Below are 22,672 nucleotides of genomic sequence, written 5' to 3'. Positions count from 1 at the left end.
AACTGCTATTCTGATTTGTTAATAGAGGACGTTCATTCTTTGCACCTGTGGAGGTAAAAGTCTGATAGATTTCCTAGTTTATCTGCTGTAACCACCTTCACTTTATGTTCTCTTGGAGAAAATGTCACTCGTCTCAGTACAGCGAGGCCCTTTGGTCTTTGTGTTTGCAGTGTGTTTGTGATAGAGTTGTGATAACTGAAACAAAAACATCAATATTTACTCTGTTTAACAGAGCCTTAAAGGGACAGTTTAGCCCAAAATCAAAACTACACATTTTCCCTCCTACCTGTAGTGCATCTAGAATATAAATGAGCTAGACGTGCAAAACTCAACAGCAGTGTCGCTCTCCAGATATCATGAACCGTTTACTCAGGATAATGCACAGACCTTGTTGTGAGCAGTTTCACGTTGGAACTATTTTCTTTCTGCATCACTGCGCAGAAAGAAGCAAGCATCTACTCATGGACAAGTGTCTCACTGTTTGGTAGAAAGACAAGAGACAGAAGGCAAACATCTTTAGATCTCCACAAGGCCGCAAGACCACCTAAAAAAATCTAGGTGGCAAAATATGTACTTTTGATTTTTTGATGCCTTTAAGTTCACTGATATGAATACAACAGACAGGTAAAACATACGAACTGTGTAGACTGGATTTCTGGTTTCAGTTGTGACTAAAAGGCCATCCATTGACCACATCAGACATTTTCATCCGCTCAGCTGCATATTCGGGAGCTGGGAGCTGGGAGCTGGCCTCGGGCCCTCGGCTGTCTCTCCGTCCTTGTGGGCTTAGCCACCCCGTCGCCCTTCATTAGGCCATTGTTTGCCTCTTTTGTGCCCCTCTGCTGCACACGGCCATAATGACCCATGTGCCGGCCACTCCGGTTACACTAAGGACACACATCAAAGAGCCGACTACATAAATACCTGTTCAATTTGTCATTGGTCCTCTTTGTTTTCCTCTTTATCCCCCCCTTAACTGCGGTACAATAGTGCAGGTATACAATAAGGCAGGCTGAGCTCTACCAGTGAAAGGGCTCAGCTTCATGTTGAAGAGGAGAAAAATAAAAAGGGAGTCTGAAGGAGTTTGGTCATGTCGTAGAGGAATTATAATTTGAACAAACATCAGGAGACCACATAAAAATAGCTACAACGCGGTAAAACAGAGCATCTATATTCTTTGGCAGGAATAAGGATTACAAGTTGGTGCGACTTTGCAAAGTAAATTTTCAGCATTTAAAGAAAAAGTATATTAAGCTTTGTTTTTAAAGTGTACGAGTCCTAACCTTAATAATAACCTTAAACCTTTAGCTGTCATTCATCACAAAGTGAGAAAGTCTTATTTACTTCTAAGAGACGGGATCACACTTTATTAGCTACAACTGATCAAACTTAAAAAGGTGAGGCTGAAATTGAACTAATGTTTGTACAGGTGTAAGCTGATATAACTTAAATCAATAGAAATAGAAAATAAAAGTTGTAGCAGCATAAAACAGGTGAAAATTTAATGTTGGACAACCTGAAAAATGTTGAGTTTTTTCAGCTTTTTTTCATCCTTAGAATTAAATTGTTTGTCTCTCACAGTTGAGATCGGACTGGATTTAGCAGGTGAGTGTGTTCTTCTGTAATACACAAATCACGGAAGTTAGTTTAGTTTGTTTTTCTAATTAAATTATGTTATTAGGAAGGCACAGGAGTTTTACTGCAACACTGAATTAACACAGCATTCATGTTTCTACTGCAGGAGACGACGATGACGTTTGCATTCAGCAAGTGGAGCACGAGAGGGAAAGACGTGGAGGAAAAAGAAGGGATGGAGACAGAGGGAAAAAGAAGAGGGGGGATGGGAGGAGAAAAGGAGCATCTAGAGCAGGAGAAAGGGAAGAGGAATTACAGGCCAGGCCCGAGAAAAGAGAAAAGGTCAAGAAAAGGAGGCCAAAGAAAGATCAAGAAGTGGAGGGAGGAGAGAGGAAAGAGGAGGCGCAGGGCAAAACAAAAAGCAGTAAGGCTGCAAAAATGAGGAAGAATATTAAAAATGAAAACACAAGAAAAATGGAGCAAGAGGAGGGACAAGCGGAAGAAAGAAACACCAAGAGAAAAAAGAAACATGGAAGTGCCAAAAAAGAGGAGAAAGAGGAGGATGGAGGTAAACGTACAGTAAAGGAGAAAACAAGTGAAGTGAAGAAGCAAAAGCACAAGAAAGTAGTTGAAACAAGGTGAAGTTTTATCTCGCAAATTCACCTGTAATCTGCCATAAGGTGACCAGTGAGCCTTTTTTCTCAGCTGTCACTGTCCCTTCAGTTCAGAGAAGGAGACAAGTGAGGAAGACGACAGCGAAGAGGAGGACAGCGAGGAGACAGAGGTGAGGCCTGAGTCTCTGACGCCGGAGGAGCTGGAGAGGCTGAAGGAGGCGGTGGACGAGAGGAAGAAGCTGATCCAAACCCTGCGGGGAAAACCCTGGACAATGAAAAAGAAACTCGTGACTTTGCGGTAAATTCACTTATTGCTGAAGTGCACTTTGTGTATGGATGCTGAAACAAACAGAATCGGCTCAGGATCAGCTGCAACACAACCTGTGACTCCGAATCAAATCGTCTTCTTGCTTGTAGGGAATCTCAGGAGTTTTTGGAGAAGTATGAGGGAGCTCTGGGCAAAGGGAAAGGAAGGAAGCTCTATGCATACAAGGTCATGATGACCAAGGTGAGGAATCACACACAGATTTCATATCAACATTCATTTATACGCTTATTTTGATGATAACACTGAACACACGTTCTATTTGATTATATTTCTGTTGTAGAAATGGATGAAGTTTCAGCGAGACTTTGAAAACTTCAAAACTGCCTGTATTCCGTGGGAGATGAAAATCAAGGAGATCGAAAGTAAAGTTTGGTTTATTTTTCAGAAATATTTTCTGCTCATAGCCTCAAACTTCATACCTACAGTTTAAAACATTTAAAACAGCTTGGAGCTTGGATTCTGCAGGCATAAAAAAGTAAATAAGTTCATCTCCATGTACACAAACCCCATAGATAATATTTCTTGAGTGTTTGACCAATACCTGATCTGTGATCTGCTGTCCCTGCTGGTGTATCAACCATCCTCGTATTTATCCCCTCAGGTCATTTTGGCTCCTCGGTCGCCTCCTACTTCATCTTTCTGAGGTGGATGTACGGCATCAACATGATCTTGTTTGGGCTGACCTTTGGTCTCGTTATGGTGCCAGAGGTACCTCACGTGACATTTTTTTTCTCTCACAAACAAGTCGTGTCTGTTTGCATGCTCTGAGTTTTCTTCTAACAACCCTCGTGTGCTCTCCTGCCAACAGGCGTTAATGGGCCGACCGTATGGCAGCATCCCGAGGAAGACGGTCCCCAGGGCTGAGGAGACCAGTGCCATGGACTTCGCAGTCTTATGGGACTTTGGAGTCAGTTAATTACCATGTGCAACAAACTCTTGATCGCTTATTGTTTTGCCTTTGAGTCCATTTAAAAAAATGACTTGATTTGATTTGTTTCAGATCACCTCAACTAAAATTCGTCTCCGCAGGGTTACGCTCAGTATTCGGTCCTCTTCTATGGGTATTACAACAACCAGCGCGCCATTGGCTGGCTCAAGTTCCGTATGCCTCTGTCATACTTCCTGGTTGGTGTGGGAACCGTTGCCTATAGCTACATGGTGGTCATAAGAACGTAAGTTTATTATGACTTCATACAGTCAGCGAATCTCCTTCCAGCCAAATTGCCAGGATAAATGTTGGCAGTGAATGTTTCTGCAAACCAGGAGTTATGTTGAGTATTTATGTTTCGTATTTAAGTTTCAGTTAGCAATTTCATGTTGTGACAATTTTAATCAAAGTCTGGTTAGGCTTAGGTAATAAACACACCTGGTCAGGGTTAAGAAAAGATCGTGTTTTGCCTTTAAATAGCAGGTTTTATTACCTCAGACACAACTGGAAAATATCTCGGCGGTTACTAAAATGAATTGATTGTTTGAGTGCAGCTCATATTTACGTAATGAGAACATGATGCGAGTCTTATTGTAGAACGTTTGATATGATGGGTATGAAACGTGGTTTGCAGAACGGTCCAGTTCCAACATTTTATTTTGGCGACTTGGCCGCCAGATGTTCGATGTTATGGTGAACCTGTGTTTCTGGTTCAAGGATGGCCCGTAACGCAAATGAGTCGGGTGTTGGAGATGACAACAGCTTTAATTTCAGCTGGAAAATGTTCACCAGCTGGGACTACCTGATAGGGAACCCTGAAACCGCAGACAATAAGTTTGCCTCCATCACCACAAGTTTCAAGGTCAGCGCTGCTCAGTGTCGGCGATCCAGTCGGAGTCAGTTATGCAGTCTACTGATGCAGTGTGCGTCCCCTCCCTCCACCTCTGCAGGAGGCCATCTTAGAGGAGCAAGAGAGCCGAAAGGACGACAACATCCATCTGACTCGTTTTCTGCGCGTGCTGGCTAACTTCCTGGTCTTGTGCTGCTTAGCAGGAAGTGGATACCTCATCTACTTTGTAGTGCGTCGCTCTCAAAAGTTTACCCTGGATGGACTGGAGAATCACACCTGGTGGGAAAGGAATGAGGTAGCAGTGAGAAACAAGAAGCACAGAATGAAAGAGATAAAGAGAAAGAAGTTAGTAAAGTTAGCAGGTACACGAGAGCTTTCACTGCGATAACAAGTCAAAATATGTGCTGTGTAAAACGTTTACTGACCACGCATACCTGAGGCCGTCTAGTGATTTCACACCACATGCCAACTGTGTAACGCGTGGACTAAATTCTAATCGTCATAGTGCGTTGTTGTTCAAGTTACAGAAATAAAATGTACATAAAAGACTGAAAACTAATAAATAAGTAAATTATACAATTCAAGCAAAATGAGGATGCCTGGAAGGAAATATACACCTGCGACTTCCTCCAAATGTCATTAAATTTTGTTTTCTGCAATTTTAGGGGAGAAATAGCAAAGCAAAGGGATTCTTTCCATAGCAAACATTTTGTAGATTATTTTATACCAGTCAGAAGTTTAAGCTACTTATTACTGACTGCTTTCTTCATGGCTATACTTAGTATATTTTGTTTTTATTTTGTGTGTAAAAATAAAAAGATTTGCGAACATAAGTTCTGTCCAGTTAAAAGTAATTTTACATTCTGACAAATAATATAATTTTAATGTGGTTTGTATAGTAAAATGTGTCCCTACTCGCGTATTTCTCTTACTCCTGTGATCAAAAACATCGATCTGACGCTCACTTCTGAGTCTGTTCTGTAAATATATATATATAGTAAATATATATATATATATATATATATATATATATATATATATATATTGCACATGGTAATTAACTGAGTCCATATATATATATATATATATATATATATATATATATTCAATCTGATGAACCCATATCAACTTTAAGGTTTAAATTACCAACTTGCGGTGAGTCACACCCACTTCTCAGTGCAGATTTTTAATTTAATCTAGTTGTTTGCTGCTTGCCAAAATTTTGTGCACTGCATTGTGGGAAACTAGTTTACATCAACAGTTCGTACACTCACACCCCAAACGTTTTTTCACCATGCATCCTGACTGTTTAGCACACTTTGTTTTGTCGCTGGGAGCACATTGAAAAATGTTTCAGAATTCGGTTTGGGACACAGCGGGTGTGTTGATGTCTCCCTCCACTCAGCAAGCATGTTTTCATGTCTGACTGTTTGACCTTCAGCGTGCAGAGTGACATACAGCAACATGCAGGCTTTGTCGCTTTTAGATGAGACCTAATGCTGCGTCTGGGTTACTGTTTGCCAAGATGTTATTACAAAACCATACGGAGAGGTCTGTAATGAGCGTTCGCGCATGTGGGCTTCCATTGGTCTCGTGTCTCTCAGGTGAACATGGTCATGTCGTTGCTGGGGATGTTCTGCCCCATGCTGTTCGACGTCATCAGCAGCCTGGAGAACTACCACCCCCGTGTCGCCCTGCAGTGGCAGCTGGGTCGCATCTTCGCGCTCTTCTTGGGAAATCTCTACACCTTCATCATCGCTCTCATGGATGAGATCAACCTCAAGGTGAGAACTCAGAAGCCTGTTAGGTGTGTGAGACACGTTAGCATTTTACAATACAAAACCCGAGCTGTGTTGCATGTGTTGCAGAGGGAGGAGGAAAAAGTAGTTAAGTTTAATATAACCACGTGGGAAGCCAGTTTTTACAATGGCACAGTGTCGGGAAACAGCACGGGTCCACCCGTCACCATCCAGCCTGCTGATGTGCCCAGAGGGCCCTGCTGGGAGACCATGGTGGGCCAGGTCAGTGAGATGGCTCAGAGGAGCCCACTTCATCCTTCAGTTTATCACAGACTGGACAGGAAGGGACCTGATTCTCTGAGAAGTGAACTAAATCTGTCAGACTAGTGTAAGTTAAAAAATATCTGCCTCTCAGATTCTGTGGAGTACAAAGCTGTACAAAATGGAAACACAAGTACTTCAAGTTGTACTTAAGCACATTTTGTAATGTTTCACCACTGGAAATGGTTCACTTGATTTTAGAAATCACTGATTAAAAAACAGTTAGAGAAATAAAAAGTTTGGGTGATTCGAGGTTTGCATTAACAAAGGAAACAAAGACATGTACTTATACACACATATACAGCAAATGAAAAAGTACAACCTCAGTAAGGTGATGAGGATGTACTGTTGCTTCATCCTCTGCAGGAGTTTGTCCGACTGATCATTTCTGACACCATGACAACCTACATCACGCTGCTGATCGGTGATTTCCTCAGAGCCGTGCTCGTTCGCTTCCTCAACTACTGCTGGTGTTGGGATCTCGAGGCCGGATTTGTGAGTCACCTGCTCCCACTGAAACACAACAGAGTGTATCATTTATTTGTCATTGCTCATAGGAAAAGGAGGACATTTTTCAAGAGGTGACTTTAGGTGTTGCAGACGAACATATGAGTCACTTCTGTCTTCCCTGTGAAAGCCGTCCTACTCTGAGTTTGATGTCAGCGGGAACGTCCTGGGCCTGATCTTCAATCAAGGAATGATATGGCAAGAACATCACATCAGCTGTATTCTAATCAGTGGGTTCAAAAAGACATATTAAACAACCTGTTGAGGTCTGTCCTGCTCTCAGTGTTGTCCTGGATGTTCTCCTCCAGGATGGGTGCTTTCTATGCCCCCTGCCTGCCTGCCCTGAACGTCCTCCGTCTCCACGTGTCCATGTACCTGCAGTGCTGGGCCGTGATGTGCTGCAACGTGCCGCAGGAAAGGGTCTTCAAGGCCTCCGGCTCCAACAACTTCTACATGGCCATGTTGCTGGTCATCCTCTTCCTGTCCACGCTGCCCGCCATCTACACCATCGTCACCATCCCGCCTTCGTTTGACTGCGGACCCTTCAGGTAATGATGCTTCTTGGGATCTGGCACTTACGGTTTGATTACTCTGACTCTCTGTCGCCATCATTCTCCGCCCTGCAGTGGGAAAAAACGGATGTTCGATGTGATCCACGAGACGCTCGAGTCGGACTTCCCTGCCTGGTTCAGTAAAGTGTTCAGCTATGCCTCCAACCCTGGACTGGTGCTGCCCTTCATACTGCTGATGGTGTGAGTCAGCTAAACACTCAGCAGCAAGCACCATTTTTTTGTCACCATTTTCTTTTAGTGGTAAAGTTTAAGGTTCTCCGAGGGCAATAACGTTTCTTAATCATTTTATTTTTCAGACTGGCTATTTATTACTTGCAGTCCACATCCAAAAGCTATAAAGAAGCTAATGTGGAACTGAAGAAAAAGCTACAAACGGTAAACTGAAAATTAGACTTTTGTCTTTCCTTTCTAATGCTCCAGCTTTTGTCTGCTTTTGAACACACAGGAATAAAAGTTCAGACTTGGACATTTCACACGAATGCCACTCATAGCCAAGTGATCAGGCTGTTAAAGTTCAAGAGGCCACAGTGGTTGTACCACTATCATCACTCCAGCAGGGAGCAGCAGAGTAACAGTAAACTTACAGTATAAGAGCTGATGTGCATAAACTTGTGTACATTTCTAAACTTTTAAATTATTTCTCAGGCTCCGTGGCTGGGCGTTGCGCTCCGACTTTCTGCAGCCACTTTTATAATTGCTTGTGTGTCCCCTTCAAGCAAAATGAGGAGAACAAGAAGAAGAACAAACGAGCGGCGCTGAAGGCACAGATGGACCTCGAGGAGGCCAGAAAAGCTGCATCGCAGACTGCGGAGCAACAGAAGAAGAACGACACTTCACTTCAAGACCAGGAGGGTGAGACTCAAAGAAGTCAACATAAAACAAGAAACGGGGGGTGTTTTTTATGATCCACAATGGACAAATCCACTCTGTTGAACTTTAACTGGGTGATTTGTTTTAGTCTGACATGTTGGAGCATTAAGTGTTATCACAAAAACATAAAATATATAGAAAATATAACTCAATAGAAAAGTAATATAGTGAGTCAAATCATTTTATATACACAGTATGTAAATAATGTTATTATTTTTCCTTTAACTTCCATCTTGTATTCTTTACCACAAATCATGAAATGTTTTACTAGCATCTCTTAGCGCCCATTTATCTATTTCATATTTTCCTACTACTATTCTAAAATATTAGCTCTGTTAACTTGTCTGTGAATGTGCTTCAGCTGCTGTTCAGAGTTGTGATGCCACAGCAGTAAGCAGCGAAGGATGTGATCAATAAGTTTTTGTCTGACACGATGAGCTTCTCTCATCCCGCTCTCACCTTCAGCGGATGAGGACGAAAGCCGCGGCAGCAGTCAGAGGCCGCTTCAGGGTGAAAACGGGCGTAACCCTCCTCGTCCTGTAAGAAACCGAGACCTTCCAGCCACCAGAGCCCCTGTCCCCAGGACCTATCACCATGGCAACCACGGGGCTCCTGGGTACCTGCCCGGGTTCCCAAGGCAAAGTGAATCAAGGATGCACAGGGTGCCGAGCCTGCAGAGACACTGAGGGAGGGAAAAACAGCGTGTTAGCAAATGTCACTGAAAACCCAGCACTTTATTTAGATGTAAACCGACGTAAACACTGTGAGCCGAGAGGAACGAGAGCGCGGTGACCTGCTGGCACTTAGTGCACATTTTTCTCTCCTTTTGTTTTTTTTTAACTGTGTATTCATGATTAAAAAAACAAGAAATTCAAATGAGTAGTCTTACTCATCTTATTTATTTTAATGTTTCAGTGAAGCTCTTTTATTGTCTTTTGAAAACACAAATCAGTAAGTTTGTAAATGTGACCTGTAGTAAATTTGAGTTAGCTGACAGCTCTCTCACGCCTTCTCTTTCTATGCAGCAAACAAAACATGAAGAAGTCTCCATATTAGCTCTGATTTAATCTTTCACAAATTACGCTGATAATTTTGATCGTTCACCCCAAAATCAGATGGACCAATCGATTGGAAATGTTTCCTTTTTATCGAAATACACCGTTTCACCATGCAGATGGAAACGTGCTTCTACACATTAGTGTTCAGCTCTGCTGACACAGAAAGAAAATAGTTCCTTCATGAAAGTGACCTCACAACGAGGTCTGTGGATTATCTTCAGTAACCACAAGCTAAGTGTCATTAAGGTCCATTATACTGGAGAGAAGGCAGACATCTCCACAGCTGATATCTGTCAAACACCTCACACCAAAACAGTCGAGATGGATAAATAGCACTACAAGTGAGAAGAGAAATATGTATTTTATATTCAAAAATATAACACTGTTAAACCACCCTGTCATACGTGTTTCTCTTGGCCTCTCACGCTGAGACACAGCTGTCCCTGGACCTGTGACTGGGCCAAAGTATTAAACAATTCATTAGACATGGATGCCTTTTAACCTGGCTTGCTAGGCTTAAATGGATCTCTGTCTCATCTCTGGCTGCCCTTACATCTGTTTTTTTCAGCTGGATGACACATCACATTCATCACATTACTCTTTTTTTTGGGGGAGGGGGAGGGCAGCAATGACAAAATCGAATCTGTGCCAAGCGTTCAGATCAGAGCTGTCAGTTTGAATCCCTTCACCGTGTTCTCCTGACCTTCATCATGTAACATGAACGTCTGGCTCGTATCATCTGATAGCAGCGCGGTCATATCCAGTGTCATTTAGCTGACCTGCCAGTCAAATACAAAAGTGAAAGTTTTGTTTTCTTTAGTTAAACCTTATGAACATGAAATTCCGTATAGTGTTGTCCAGCTGAAGTGTGTACTGTAAGGGTGGTCACTGAGGAATGACGTGGTGCACCTCAACAAGCTCATAATTCCACTGACATTGAATTACAGTACCAATCAAATCCACTTCCACTGATGCTCATGATCAATTCATGGCAAGTAGGCATTAAGTATTAATTCTGCAGTTACTTGATGACTAGAGAATGAAGTAAGCCCCTCTGCTTCATCCTTTCATCCCGGGCCAAGAGCTGCAAATCACATAATTTAATGAAGAAGCAAGAGACGTCCATACGGGGACAGATAAAGCCCCCATCTTCTTTACAGACCGGAGACGGTCATAATCTGCCTCAGTCCTTTATCCAGGTGATACCAACCCCCTCGATGCCCGCCGTCTCACCCTCCTACTGGAGTTGTGTTCTGGCTTCGTCCCAGTCTTCCTCCATGCTGGTACCATGTGGCAGAAAACTGAGCCATGACAGGTTAGACATTACCGGATATCTCATCTGTCCACTGCTCCTCGATGGACATCTCTTATTCACAAGCAGTGATGGGGGGGGGGGGGGGGGATCCACACAAACACTGAACTGACTGTTCAAATGGTGTCCAGTTTGCGTTGGTGCAGCAAAGGTCAGCATCATCAGTGTGAATGTGTGGAAAGTTAGACTTTTTAATTAATGGATCTCAAAAATAAACGTGTTTAGGCCTTGTCCAAGCCTAAGCATGAGAAGACAGTGACAGACACAGACAGTGAGAAGACGAAGACTGATGCTGAGGCGGACTGGACCCTGAGGGCTTGGCTTCTCTTTCAGCCTTCGAGCCGGCGTTCATACGACGTCCGGAAGTGTGTTGATCTCTGTGCGAGCAGCCTGGCGTCTCCTGTTTCCTCTTGTATTATTCACAAAGTCAGATCTGACATTTGACCATAACCACACAGGTTACAACAGGCACACACATATGTACATATATGCTACACATATATATGTACATATGTGTGTGCATATATGGATATATATGTACATATAGTTGAAAAACATATATGTGGCGGCGGGGGGGGGGGGGCAATTTCGAATATGTGCACATATGTTGGAAAATACATGTGGCATAGATAAAAAACATATATATATATATACATATATATATATATATATATATACAATATATATTCATATATTTTCTTTCCAACAACAGAGCTGTTGCATCATGTACATGTCATCTATCCATCCAGTCTGATAAGCTGGAAGATTAAGTCTCCATTTTCAGACACTAGGTTGTTTGATTATTTAATCTTATTCCACTTCCTGTTACATATATGAGATGTAGTTGAAAGCTCCAAAAATGCAGTAATTGTACCTTTAAATCTGTTATGTTACGCATAGTGTTTTCAAGGTCTAGAATGAACGTCCTTACTGAACAACAAACTTCTGTTTTCTCAACCGTGCGGGGATATTTTTTAAAATATATGTGACAAATATGTGACAACACTACGATCTTAGGTTGCATAAAATATTCTAAAGTCCACTTACTGTAATGAACTCATTTTGTCAGGCCGCGATGTCGCAAAACTCCAGCAGAAAAAGAGGCAAAACGTGTGTGAATGTAAACAGCGGCCAGCTGCATGGAGACACCAGGACCAGCTGGGGTCCTTGGCTTTGCTTCCACGTCGGAAATGAGAAAAATCTCACGTCATCGTTTGTTTTTACCGAAGCGATCACGTGAACGACCGTGGCAGTTAACGACACAGCACGTTAGCACCGCGTTTTAACTTGTTTAAACAAAACAACACCGCACAAGAGCAGCGTCACGCATGCAGCCGGCTTCGACACACTTTTCAGTTGCCCACAAAGCCCACAATGCATTGCGGTTTTCCCACTCCGCTACGTCACACTTTCGAGCCCTACAGCCCTCTGAGCCGGGTGTGTCGGTTCGGCTTTATGAGTCGGTAGTTCGCCCGTCGCCGCAGTGTGGATCGAGTTGATGATAGATGATCTGCATTGAATTAAAATAAGTACAATCATAAATACATTTTGTTTGAACATATATGCACATTACATCATTGAGATATAAAGTGAGATATCGGCATTATATATGGTATATAGATATGCACCTGACTGTGGCATATATGTGGATATATATGTGTCATATATGACACATATATATCCTATCTATCTATCTATCTATATATATACATGGCAGCATGACATGCAGCATATATTCTGCATATATTTGGATATATGTTCGTATATCGGCTGAACTTGGCTCCATTAGTGGCTCATATGCGGGGATGATGTGAGGCGATTTATCAGTTATAGCTTTTTCCTGCTCCAAACAACCGTAATTATATTGATCTTTAAAATGACAGGCTTCCAACAGGTAAACTCTGGCCGTGCACAGTATTTAAACAGGGGCTCATTTCACCCTTCACTCAGGATTACTTAAGATTTCATCTAACTTTAATGGGCGCTGACCTTTATGCCTACATTTACTGTGGTGTCTCCTTACGGAGCCACAACTGCTGTCCAATCATCAGTTTTTGGTTTCCTCGTATATTCACACACATCATATGACAGTCATGCAAGTTGTTAGCCATTATTTAATTCATGCTGACTGTATATGAGCTTCTTTCGCTCCAGTCGAATATTGATTAACATTTTGATTGACAAGTCCATTGTCTGATTTTTGTCTCCCCAGACTACTGATTAGCATCTAATGGACGGACGGTTGTCAAGGAGTCCAGTCTCTGAAGAACCTAAACAGAGGCACACCTGTTCCCGTGTGTGTGTGTGTGTGTGTGTGTGTGTGTGTGTTCTGGCTTTTTAACACAGGACCGTCACAAGTGTACCGGCCGCTCGTGTTGAGTAACTCATGGATGGAGGGGAGGCAGAAGTGAATAGCAGAGGAGTAACAGGAGAAAAGAAGGGCAGAAAAAGCTAAAGGACACACAACAAAGATGCCTCCAAAGAGGAAAAACGAAGCTGTAATTAAGGTGGAGGATGGTGAGATGATGTTTCTCATGCTGAAAAGAGCAGTTTATGCTCAGCTTTAAACATTTGCCTTTTAATTATATTTGATCAAAGTTGTTCTTAAATGGTAAAAATATACTCGCCGAGAGATTTACACCATTAATTGTTTTTGTCCTTTCCCATGTGCACAGTTGGGATGGAGGTTGATGCCGTGCTTGACAGTGGAAGTGAAGGTGAGTCACCAGGATCAAGTGTTTGTTTGCTCCTCATGAATTGAAAAGAAGAGGCTGATGGCGTGTTTACCCTCATCGGAAAGATTATTTACAAGTTTTCACCAAGTTTTCTCTTTTGTAGACTCTGACTGGAACAGTTTCAGGGGATTCTTGTTCTTTATTTGTTTTCCGTTTCAAATGTATGTTTGTCTCAGATGAGGCCAGGAGGAGAAGTAAAAACAGAAGAGCCAAACCACAACGTAAAACCAAACAGGTCAGCGATGATGAAGAGGAAGAGGAGGATGAAGCACCGAGGAAAAGGGGACAAAGGAAGAAGGCCAAACCCCGGGACAGCGACGAAGACGATGAGGACGACAACCGGAGCGTGAAAAGCAAAAGCTCCAAAGCCTCCAGGAGGAAAGCCGCGAAGGAGGAGAGCGATGAGGAGAGCGAAGAAGACCAACAGAGAAGGAAAAAACGAGGGAAAGCTGCGTCCAAAGAGGAGAAGGAGGAGCAGAATAAGGAGAAGAAGGGAAATGTTAAAGGGATAAAGGATAAAGGTGGTGAAAAGGACAAGAAAAAGAAGAATGGGAAGTTGAGCAGGTGCAGTATTCTCTGAGAGCCGTCTCTCGCCTACCTGCATGCTCCACACACCTGGATGGGCTCTGTCCATGCAGTCTCACCCCCACAGACTCTGCTCGTATGAGGCTGTGGGCTCAGGGAGATGAAGCATTAGCAGAGTGGAAATGACGCCAGTGTTATTTCAACACACGATTTAGGCCAACATGTGGCTTTGCAGTCTTTCGGTTTGATTTTTAATGTGGCAGATCAGCAGTCAGACACGATTAGTCTGTGAAACATTTAATGAAGATCCTGGTTTTTATATGCATCATCAACCGCGTGTGTCGCATTAAGGTAATGCATTGTGTTTCGTATGAAGTATGACGATCTTCCAACAGAAAAGGTTCTCTCATCGTCCTATTGGATGTTTCACAAAAGGCATACAATTCAGTTTTGGTTGCTGTGGTGGATGGTGTAACTTCATTTGTCTGTTATTTGCCTTTAAAACAAAGGCAGATACTGCATGTCCAAACTGTTTGGAGGTTTCTGACTGTTTGTGGTGGAAAAACTCACATGTATACCATGACTCTCATACATGCAGATTCAAATAATTTAATATGGTAAATTTATTTGTTTAAAACCTCATTGACGCTTTTGGAAACTACATGGAAGGTAAAATAAATTGTTAAGGAGCACCTGCCTGTAGCCTGTCACTATAGTCCTGCAAAGTTTTGACTTTCACTTGACTTTTCACAGTTTTAGAACTCATTTTAAATCCATTATGCATTTAATTAAAAAATGCCTTCATTTTTCAACACTTTTGCCTTTAGATGTGATCAGACAGCAGGGGACAAACAGCCCAGAACCTTCTGAAGGATCGTCTCATCACATAATAAATCTCAAATAACAAACACTAAGACATAACATGTACATCTTTGCCTTTTCTCACATAATTCAATATGCCTTTAAAAACATAAAATGACAGCTGATAATTAATGCTGAATTGAATATTGATTTCTGTGTCAGATAAGATCAGATCAGATCTAAAGTGGATGGATTTTTAAGAGTCTCCTGAGGAAGTGAATTTTCTGATGCTGGAGGTTTACGTCCTGCAGGGCCTTGTCAAAGCCATGACACGTCTTTGTCCCTTTATCAGCTCTTCTTCGTCCTCTGAGTCTGATGAAGAATCGCTGTCGGAGGGAGAGATCGAAGCCCTGAAGGAACAGGTGGAGGAGAAGAAGAAACTGATCGCCACACTAAGGAACCAACCCTGGCGCATGAAGAGGAGACTCGTAGTGCTCAAGTAAAAACAGAAACCAAAAACAGTGGCCAACTTTTACTCGCCTCTTCTGCCTGCTTGCTTGTAATTTCTGTTTTTTTTTTTGTTCCTGCATTTCGTTCTTTGTGCTTGTTTCGGTTTGCTTGTTTGTTATTTGCTGACTATTTCTTATGATCTCTTTCCTCAAAGCCTACCATCACTCATGTCATGCACATGTGATGCTGATTCTGCGTTATTAAAACTTATTCATTGCTGCTTTGGCACTTCTTTTTATCAGCGATGTGCGGAAAGTCTGAATCACTTTGGACAGACACGAAGTGGTTTTCTGAAAATGTCAGCGCAGGTTTCCTAAGACACTGAAAGCCATAGTGCTTTCAGGAAAGTGGATGCTGGATGTTCTCATGGGATAAACAGGAAATCGCAGCCTTTGCAAAACCCTGAAAATGATGAGATCCAGGCATTACATAGTTGTAGAAAATCCCCCTTCTGTGAGGTCTCTCAGTAGACACATGAAGGCCGTCATGTATAAAACTCTTGGAAAACAGCAGAACACAAGTCTGGCAGTAGTTCAGCACGTTAAACATCTTCCTCTCTGTGTGATAAACACCAGCAGCTGCCTTGCCAGCTACAAAGCTGGGAGTTGTGTAGGTTAGTGTGTGTGTGTGTGTGTGTGTGTGTGTGTGTGTACTGTGTGTATATGTTTTGTATGTACAGATCAGAGTGGGAACCCGATAGGTTGCCTTGACTTTTTCATGAGCTCGACACTGTTTAATGCATGTTGTTGTGGCCGACTGACCTGCTGCTTGCCAAGTCTTCCTCTTACGATGTACGTTGCACCATCGATCAGGTCGATCAGGTCAAGTCATCCAAAACCTGTCGATTTTCATCCTGTTGCCACTAACTAATTCATTCATCGGTTAGGCAGGCAGCTTGTGCTTTTCAATTGGATATCGTGCACTTGATTTCACTGGAGGGGGGGGGGTGTTTTCTCCGGCTGGTCCAACAGGGAGGCCCAGGAGTTTGTTGAAAAATTCGAAGGAGCTCTTGGCAAAGGAAGAGGCCGGAAGCTGTATGCGTTCAAAGTCATGATGTCCAAGGTAACCTGCACATTCTGCAACACCTAAAGCTGCGACTTTACAATGAAGATGACATTATGGAAGCAACCACTTTCAACTTTTAAAATTTCAGAAACTAATCAAGTTTAAACGCGACTTTGAGAACTTCAAAACCGCCTGTATACCCTGGGAGAGGAAGATAAAGGAAGTAGAAAGTTGGTACCACTGAGACATTAAGTACTTACTGTATCCAACAAGCTGTCACTGCATTACTGAATCTTTGTTTTTCTAATCACAGGTCACTTTGGATCATCTGTGGCCTCCTACTTTATTTTCCTGAGGTGGATGTACGGTCTGAATCTGGTCCTGTTTGGGCTCATGTTTGGCCTGGTGATGTTGCCTGAGGTTCAGCCCTTGTCATAACACATGTTAGCATAACACCTGCCTGTTGCAACAGACGTGTTTTCAGCTGTCTCTGTTCTCACCTCCGTCCCTGTCCTCTGTGTTTAGATCCTCATGGGTCTCCCCTATGGCTCCATTCCCAGGAAGACTGTGCCTCGAGAGGAGCAGGAAACGGCGATGGACTATGCTGTGCTCTTTGACTTTGGGGTGAGGACCTCAGCTTTATACATCAGTTTATTTATCATAACTGACCAAGTGTGCCGATCTGAATAGTATCGGTGGATGATATTTACAATTGATTTCTAAAAGAAATCTATGCAGAAGAGCCATGGAATCCTGTAAGTATGACATTTTGTCACACCAGAGGATGAATCCTAATAACTCTGGTGACCCCTTGACTGTTCCTCCATCACCATCATCAGGTCAACAGGTTTGCTTTGTCCCTTACTTTGGTTTATGATCAAATGCTTATACCTAATACATTCTTAGGGTTATGCCGTACCACTACCAGTGATGCCTCCATTATTGCCAACAATATTGGATCGGGTATCCGCTAGTACGCGTGACTTTGCACTGATCTGTTTTAACTTATTGTACTAATGTTTTAACTTCCTAAATGGAGTGTAATTTATTGTAATATGTGTCTATAAGTATCTCTGTGTACCTCACCTACAGGGATACTGCAAGTACTCCTTTTTGTTCTATGGGTACTACAACAACGAGCCAACAATCGGGGTGCTGAAGTTCAGACTCCCCCTGTCATACCTGCTGGTCGGCGTCGGCATCTTTGGATACAGCCTGATGGTTGTCATAAGAACGTAAGTCAAGACTCAGAAATCCAGGCAGACACACAGGGATGTTTGGGCGTTTTTCATCTGGTCTTTCTGGTTGCCGGTTGTTCTTTTCTCAGGATGGCTCGCAACTCAAATGAAGGAGGAGACGGTGCAGAGGAGGGCGAGTTCATCTTCAGCTGGAAGATGTTCACCAGCTGGGACTACCTGATAGGAAACCCCGAGACTGCAGACAATAAGTACGCCTCCATTACCACCAGCTTCAAGGTTAGCAGGTGTGTGTGCTTGAGTTGTGTGTGTGTGTGTGTGTGCCCAGATTCACAAATACAAAGCAAAAAATGTGTTAAACATACAAGGATGGAGATTGCACTATTTGGGTGTGCAATTAAACTGACTACAGGCAATTCTGCCCCACTGCAGGAATCCATCGTGGATGAGCAGGAAAACCAGAAAGATGAGAACATCCATCTCCGGCGGTTCCTCAGGGTTCTGGCAAACTTCCTGATCATTTCGTGTCTCGGGGGCAGCGGATACCTCATCTACTTTGTGGTGAAACGTTCTCAAGAGTTCGCAAAGCAGAATAAAGAGAATCTCTCCTGGTTTGAAAAGAATGAGGCATGTGGACATTAAACACTTTCGAGTTCGGATTATCATTGGAAGAGTTAAGGCTCGAACGTGAGCACAGTGATGGGGTTTGTAAACCCTCCCTCTTTTGTCCAATGCGTCAGGTGGAGTTTGTGATGTCTCTGCTCGGGCTGGTGTGTCCTCCTCTGTTTGAAACCATCGCAGAATTGGAAGATTATCACCCTCGTATTGCCCTCAAGTGGCAGCTGGGACGAATCTTTGCCCTCTTCCTGGGAAACCTTTACACTTTTCTCTTCGCCCTGTTTGATGAAGTTACTGCCAAGGTATGAAAATATCACGTGTGTCAGTTCCCGCTTCTGGGCAGGTGTGATAAATTGTATTGTATTTATACTTTTTTCTGCCTTGAACCTTCACTGAGCACTGTGAGACCTTCTGTGTTTACTCTGGCTTCTGATGTGTAAAATTAATTCTCCTAGAAAGCTAATGATCTAAGACCAAAATAACTACATCCCTGGCTTGCTTTGACTGTGACGGCATTTACACTCGCAGCTTTCCAAAGGTTTGGAGGTCAATGCCTGAACTTATCTTTAAGGCAGAGTGAAGATCCAAAGTGAAGAGCATTTCCCAAAATGTAGAACTGCTCCTTTAAACCCAGCCTACAAAGCACACATTTCCCTGCGTGAACTGTGCTACACAGAGACATGAATTTGTTCTCTGCTGTTCAGTTGGAGAGCGAGAAGGCGATCAAGAACGCCACTGAATGGGCTTCCAGTCTGTACTTCGCCAACTACAGCTCCTTCTTCAACACGACAGATGTGCCTCCTCCAGCTGTGCACCCGGCCGACGTCATCAGAGGACCCTGCTGGGAGACTGCAGTGGGAATAGTCAGTATGGGTTCGTCATGCTGTTGCCCACACGTGTGGGTGCAGATAAAGTTCACAGTCAGCAGTTTGCCTTCCTTCCTCCCCCAAATCGAACAGAAGAGGCCCGATGATTTAACCGGTCAGGGTCGTATTTGTTCCTAATCTTTGTGCTTCTTTCTCGTTGGCTTCCTGTGCTGTTCAGGAATTTGTGAAGCTGATCGTGTCCGACATTCAGGTGACCTATTTGACCATCCTGATTGGTGACTTTGCGCGGGCCGTCATCGTCCGCTTCCTGAACTACTGCTGGTGCTGGGACCTGGAGGCCGGATTTGTGAGTGCTGGCAGTGTGTGACTTTGTGTGCATTATGTGTGTTTGTTACTGTTTGTTTGGTTAAGCTTAGTCACAAAACACCACTCATTGCCTTGTGTCCTGTAAACCGCCTTACATAACATTAAATGTAACTTTTGCACCTTTTGTATCTGCAATCTTATGGCTAAATGTGAATTTCAAGAGGGTTTAATTAGTTTTGACATCACCGTCGTACAGCTACCACGTCATTCAGCTATTATGGACCACCATGTGAGTACAGCACAGTTTTCGTTTTGGATCCAAGTCAACCTGATACCATACAATGACATCTGGCAAGACAGCTGAGCCCTAACATTGAGTGAAACAGGACTCTGCAAAGAGAACTTAATTACAGAGAGCGAGAGAGAGACATGGAGACAGGAGCAAAGTGTGCCCGACCTGGCTTTTATTAATTCAGGTGAGCATGCTAATCATGTTGTTGTTGTTGTTGTTGTTGTTGTTGACTCCAGCCTTCATATGGAGAGTTTGACATCAGTGGCAATGTGCTGGGGCTCGTCTTCAATCAAGGAATGATATGGTGAATTGCTCCACATCTGCATGGTTGATTTTATTTTCTGTCTCTTTCTGTATTACTCTAATGAGATTATTGGCAGACTGATGAGCTCATGTTTCTCTGCTGTGTGTCTCCAATGTGCCAGTGTGCAGTGTTTTCATTTGCTTGACTGTTGATGCTGGAGCCAGATGGCTGCAAAAGTGACTCTAATTAATTACATTAAAACACTTATTTTATTTTTATTCAAGTGGATTAATATCAAAGATGGCTGATGATGGAGTGCTTTTGAAACCATGCCGCTAACCTTGCTGTTGTTTTCAGGATGGGAGCCTTTTACGCTCCAGGTCTGGTGGGTCTGAACGTTCTGCGTCTCCTCACCTCCATGTACTACCAGTGCTGGGCCGTGATGTGCTGCAACGTTCCTCATGAACGAGTTTTCAAGGCCTCAAAGTCCAATAACTTCTACATGGGCCTGTTGCTGCTCGTGCTGTTCCTCAGCCTGCTGCCTGTCGTCTACACCATCATGACCCTGTCGCCGTCCTTCGACTGTGGGCCATTCAGGTCAGTAGAGACAACAAGACTGATGGTCACTTTAATATTACTGTCCTGACAGCTCATGAATAGTTCTTCTTTTCTCTGTTTTATGGTGGGCGACCGCGAAAAGATAAAACAGAAACAGAAATTATTTAAGAAGTGCTGGATTATTCTCATGATGTTATGATTATATCACGGCACGCCTACTGTGAAATAGGATCTACTTTATAGCATGAAATGTTAGCATGACACAGCAAATGTTGTACCTTGCCGTGCTGTAACACAAACAGCAATCCAAAACCCAAAAAAGATTTTTTTCATTCACTGACATAACAAAAAAGCAGCAAATCCTGACATTTAAGAAGAAGAAAAATGTCGATGAAATGGTTAATCGATCATCATGTCACAGCTGCTCGACCAACTGATAAAAGAAATAATCATTTAGCTGTGGATCTGAATCTTTGCAGCTGCTGCAGGTTCATGTTCCTCTTTTGCATCCATTTATTAAACGTTCAACACAACGAACATTTCTTGCATCGCTACTAGATTGCAGTGAGGTTATCATACCATACCTTTCTCATAATGTTGCAGCCCAAACAGACTAAAGGGCAAACACGCAGACTGCTTCATTTTATTTGCTTTATTTACGAGCTGCTTTCTGTCTGCAGTCGCCTGGCGGGTCATTCACGCACATTTGTGCTTGACTCTTTATATCCGAAGATCAGATAAAGTTTCCTGTATGTGGTCCGTGTCTTTCCTCCAGTGGCCAGGAGAAGATGTACAACGTGATCATGGAGACTATAGAACAGGATCTGCCGGCCTTCATTGGGAACATTTTTACATATGCCACCAACCCTGGACTCATCATGCCTGCTGTGCTCCTCATGGTGTAAGCGTCATTTAAACACCACGTGAAAAACAGTGAAGAGAAGCAAATTTAAAGGTGAAATGTTGTGCTTTTCAGGGAAAACTAAATACTAAGCACTGAACTAATATTATAAACTCAGCTTTCAAAAATTCCCTGAATAATTGACCTCATAAGGAAATTTATTTATTTATGATTCTTTAAATTGACTGAAGGCTTCTCTACACTCTACCAATACATAAGCAGTCTATGTTTAGACTTTTTATTTGATTAAAGCAAATTTTAAATTATTCTGGTGGTCTAACATTTTGTCTGAGGCAACACAGTGGTATGGCTTGCTGTCTCCCACTGTGTCTTGTCTGATGCCACCACAAGGGGGCACCAAAGTCAGAAATGTTCAAATGCTACATAACGTGTTTTCTCACTTTTTGGCCTAAAATAGACACATTTTTAGTTTAAAACTGGCAGAATCAGTGTGTGTTTGATCATTTAAACTAAAGACACATAACTCTGTGTCCAACGCCTGTTGTTGTAAGGTTTACAGGGGCTTTAAATGCTGTGTCACAGGTTGGCCATCTACTACCTGAATGCAGTGTCAAAGGGATACCAACAAGCAAACATGGACCTTAAGAGGAAGATGCAGATGGTCAGTGTGTTTTCTTGTTGTGTTTTCAAAGTTCTGTTTTCTTTCTCTTGTTTGCCTCTTTTTTTTCTAAATCTCCTTTGTTCAAGATTCAATCAAACAGATGACTGCCTGTCTTGTTGCTGGACACTTTAGGCTCGCGATGAGGAAAAGAACCGCAGGAACAACAAGGACAGCACTAATCAAGTGATGAAAGACTTGGAGGACCTGCTGCCAAACAAATCTCTAATCCCGCCTCCCACCCCGGAGGAAGAGCCTCCCCCACCTGGTACACACACACACACACGATTTCCCTTATTGCACACTATCAGCCAATTGGCATCCGACTGCTCTCACCACTCTTTCTGTTCTCCATCTCACTTTTCAGATGTTGTAATTGAGAAGGGCAGCAAGTCTTCCAAAACGAAGCCAGGTGCAGCAGCGAAAGGGGTTAATCTCCAAAAGGATGTGTCACTGGCTGCCCCAAACCCCAGAGCTCCAGTGACCCGCGCCCCAGGGCCAAGAAGGGGGCCTCCTGGAAATGCCAGGGGGCCTCAGCCTGGGCCTGGGAGAGGAAGGGGTCGGGCTGGGCCTCCAAGGCAATAAGAGTCATGATTCATGGACTGAAATCTAGACGATACGTACACTTCACCACAAAAAAGCGAGGGTCTGTTAACATGACCAGTGCAGTCACAGTATACGTGCAGGTACCACTCTTTAAATGTTATTGGCTGACTGATAAAAACTCCATTAAACTACATTAAGGTATAAACATTTTTTGCCTCAGTGAAAAGCATGACACTTGACACATGCCAATTAGTTAATCAACGATAATTCACCACAGGAAAAAAATGAAAGCCTCGTCTAATGTTTGGAGGTGGA

At 43.0% G+C, this 22,672-nt stretch overlaps 2 protein-coding genes across 2 annotated transcripts; both read left to right on the top strand.

Moving 5' to 3' along the window:
• Positions 1 to 1,716: 1,716 nt before the first annotated feature.
• On the top strand, positions 1,717 to 9,156 carry tmc1 (transmembrane channel-like 1; the record flags this gene model as incomplete). The annotated part of the gene is made up of 18 exons (XM_046386903.1): positions 1,717 to 2,213; positions 2,299 to 2,487; positions 2,607 to 2,697; positions 2,798 to 2,879; positions 3,119 to 3,225; positions 3,326 to 3,424; positions 3,547 to 3,689; positions 4,163 to 4,307; positions 4,396 to 4,590; positions 5,900 to 6,079; positions 6,164 to 6,316; positions 6,722 to 6,850; positions 6,993 to 7,060; positions 7,171 to 7,410; positions 7,489 to 7,614; positions 7,731 to 7,809; positions 8,151 to 8,286; positions 8,770 to 9,156. Coding segments are annotated over 18 exons (2,880 nt in total), but the record flags the coding sequence as incomplete, so codon positions are not given.
• A 3,703-nt stretch (positions 9,157 to 12,859) lies between these two features.
• On the top strand, positions 12,860 to 22,536 carry tmc2b (transmembrane channel-like 2b). Its single transcript, XM_046386902.1, has 20 exons — positions 12,860 to 13,191; positions 13,350 to 13,391; positions 13,586 to 13,973; positions 15,088 to 15,234; positions 16,217 to 16,307; positions 16,399 to 16,480; positions 16,564 to 16,670; positions 16,776 to 16,874; positions 17,343 to 17,485; positions 17,578 to 17,725; positions 17,879 to 18,073; positions 18,187 to 18,366; positions 18,769 to 18,927; positions 19,109 to 19,237; positions 19,726 to 19,793; positions 20,091 to 20,330; positions 21,067 to 21,192; positions 21,736 to 21,814; positions 21,947 to 22,079; positions 22,179 to 22,536. Exons 1-20 carry the CDS (start codon positions 13,146 to 13,148, stop codon positions 22,394 to 22,396), a joined length of 2,820 nt encoding a protein of 939 aa, XP_046242858.1. The 5' UTR covers positions 12,860 to 13,145; the 3' UTR covers positions 22,397 to 22,536.
• Positions 22,537 to 22,672: the final 136 nt, after the last annotated feature.

The sequence above is a fragment of the Scatophagus argus genome, chromosome 4 (genome assembly GCF_020382885.2).
Source record: "Scatophagus argus isolate fScaArg1 chromosome 4, fScaArg1.pri, whole genome shotgun sequence".
In the NCBI taxonomy this organism is placed as follows: domain Eukaryota; kingdom Metazoa; phylum Chordata; class Actinopteri; family Scatophagidae; genus Scatophagus; species Scatophagus argus.
Note: the sequence above shows the minus strand (reverse complement) of the source record. Positions and strands in the feature narration are given on the sequence as shown.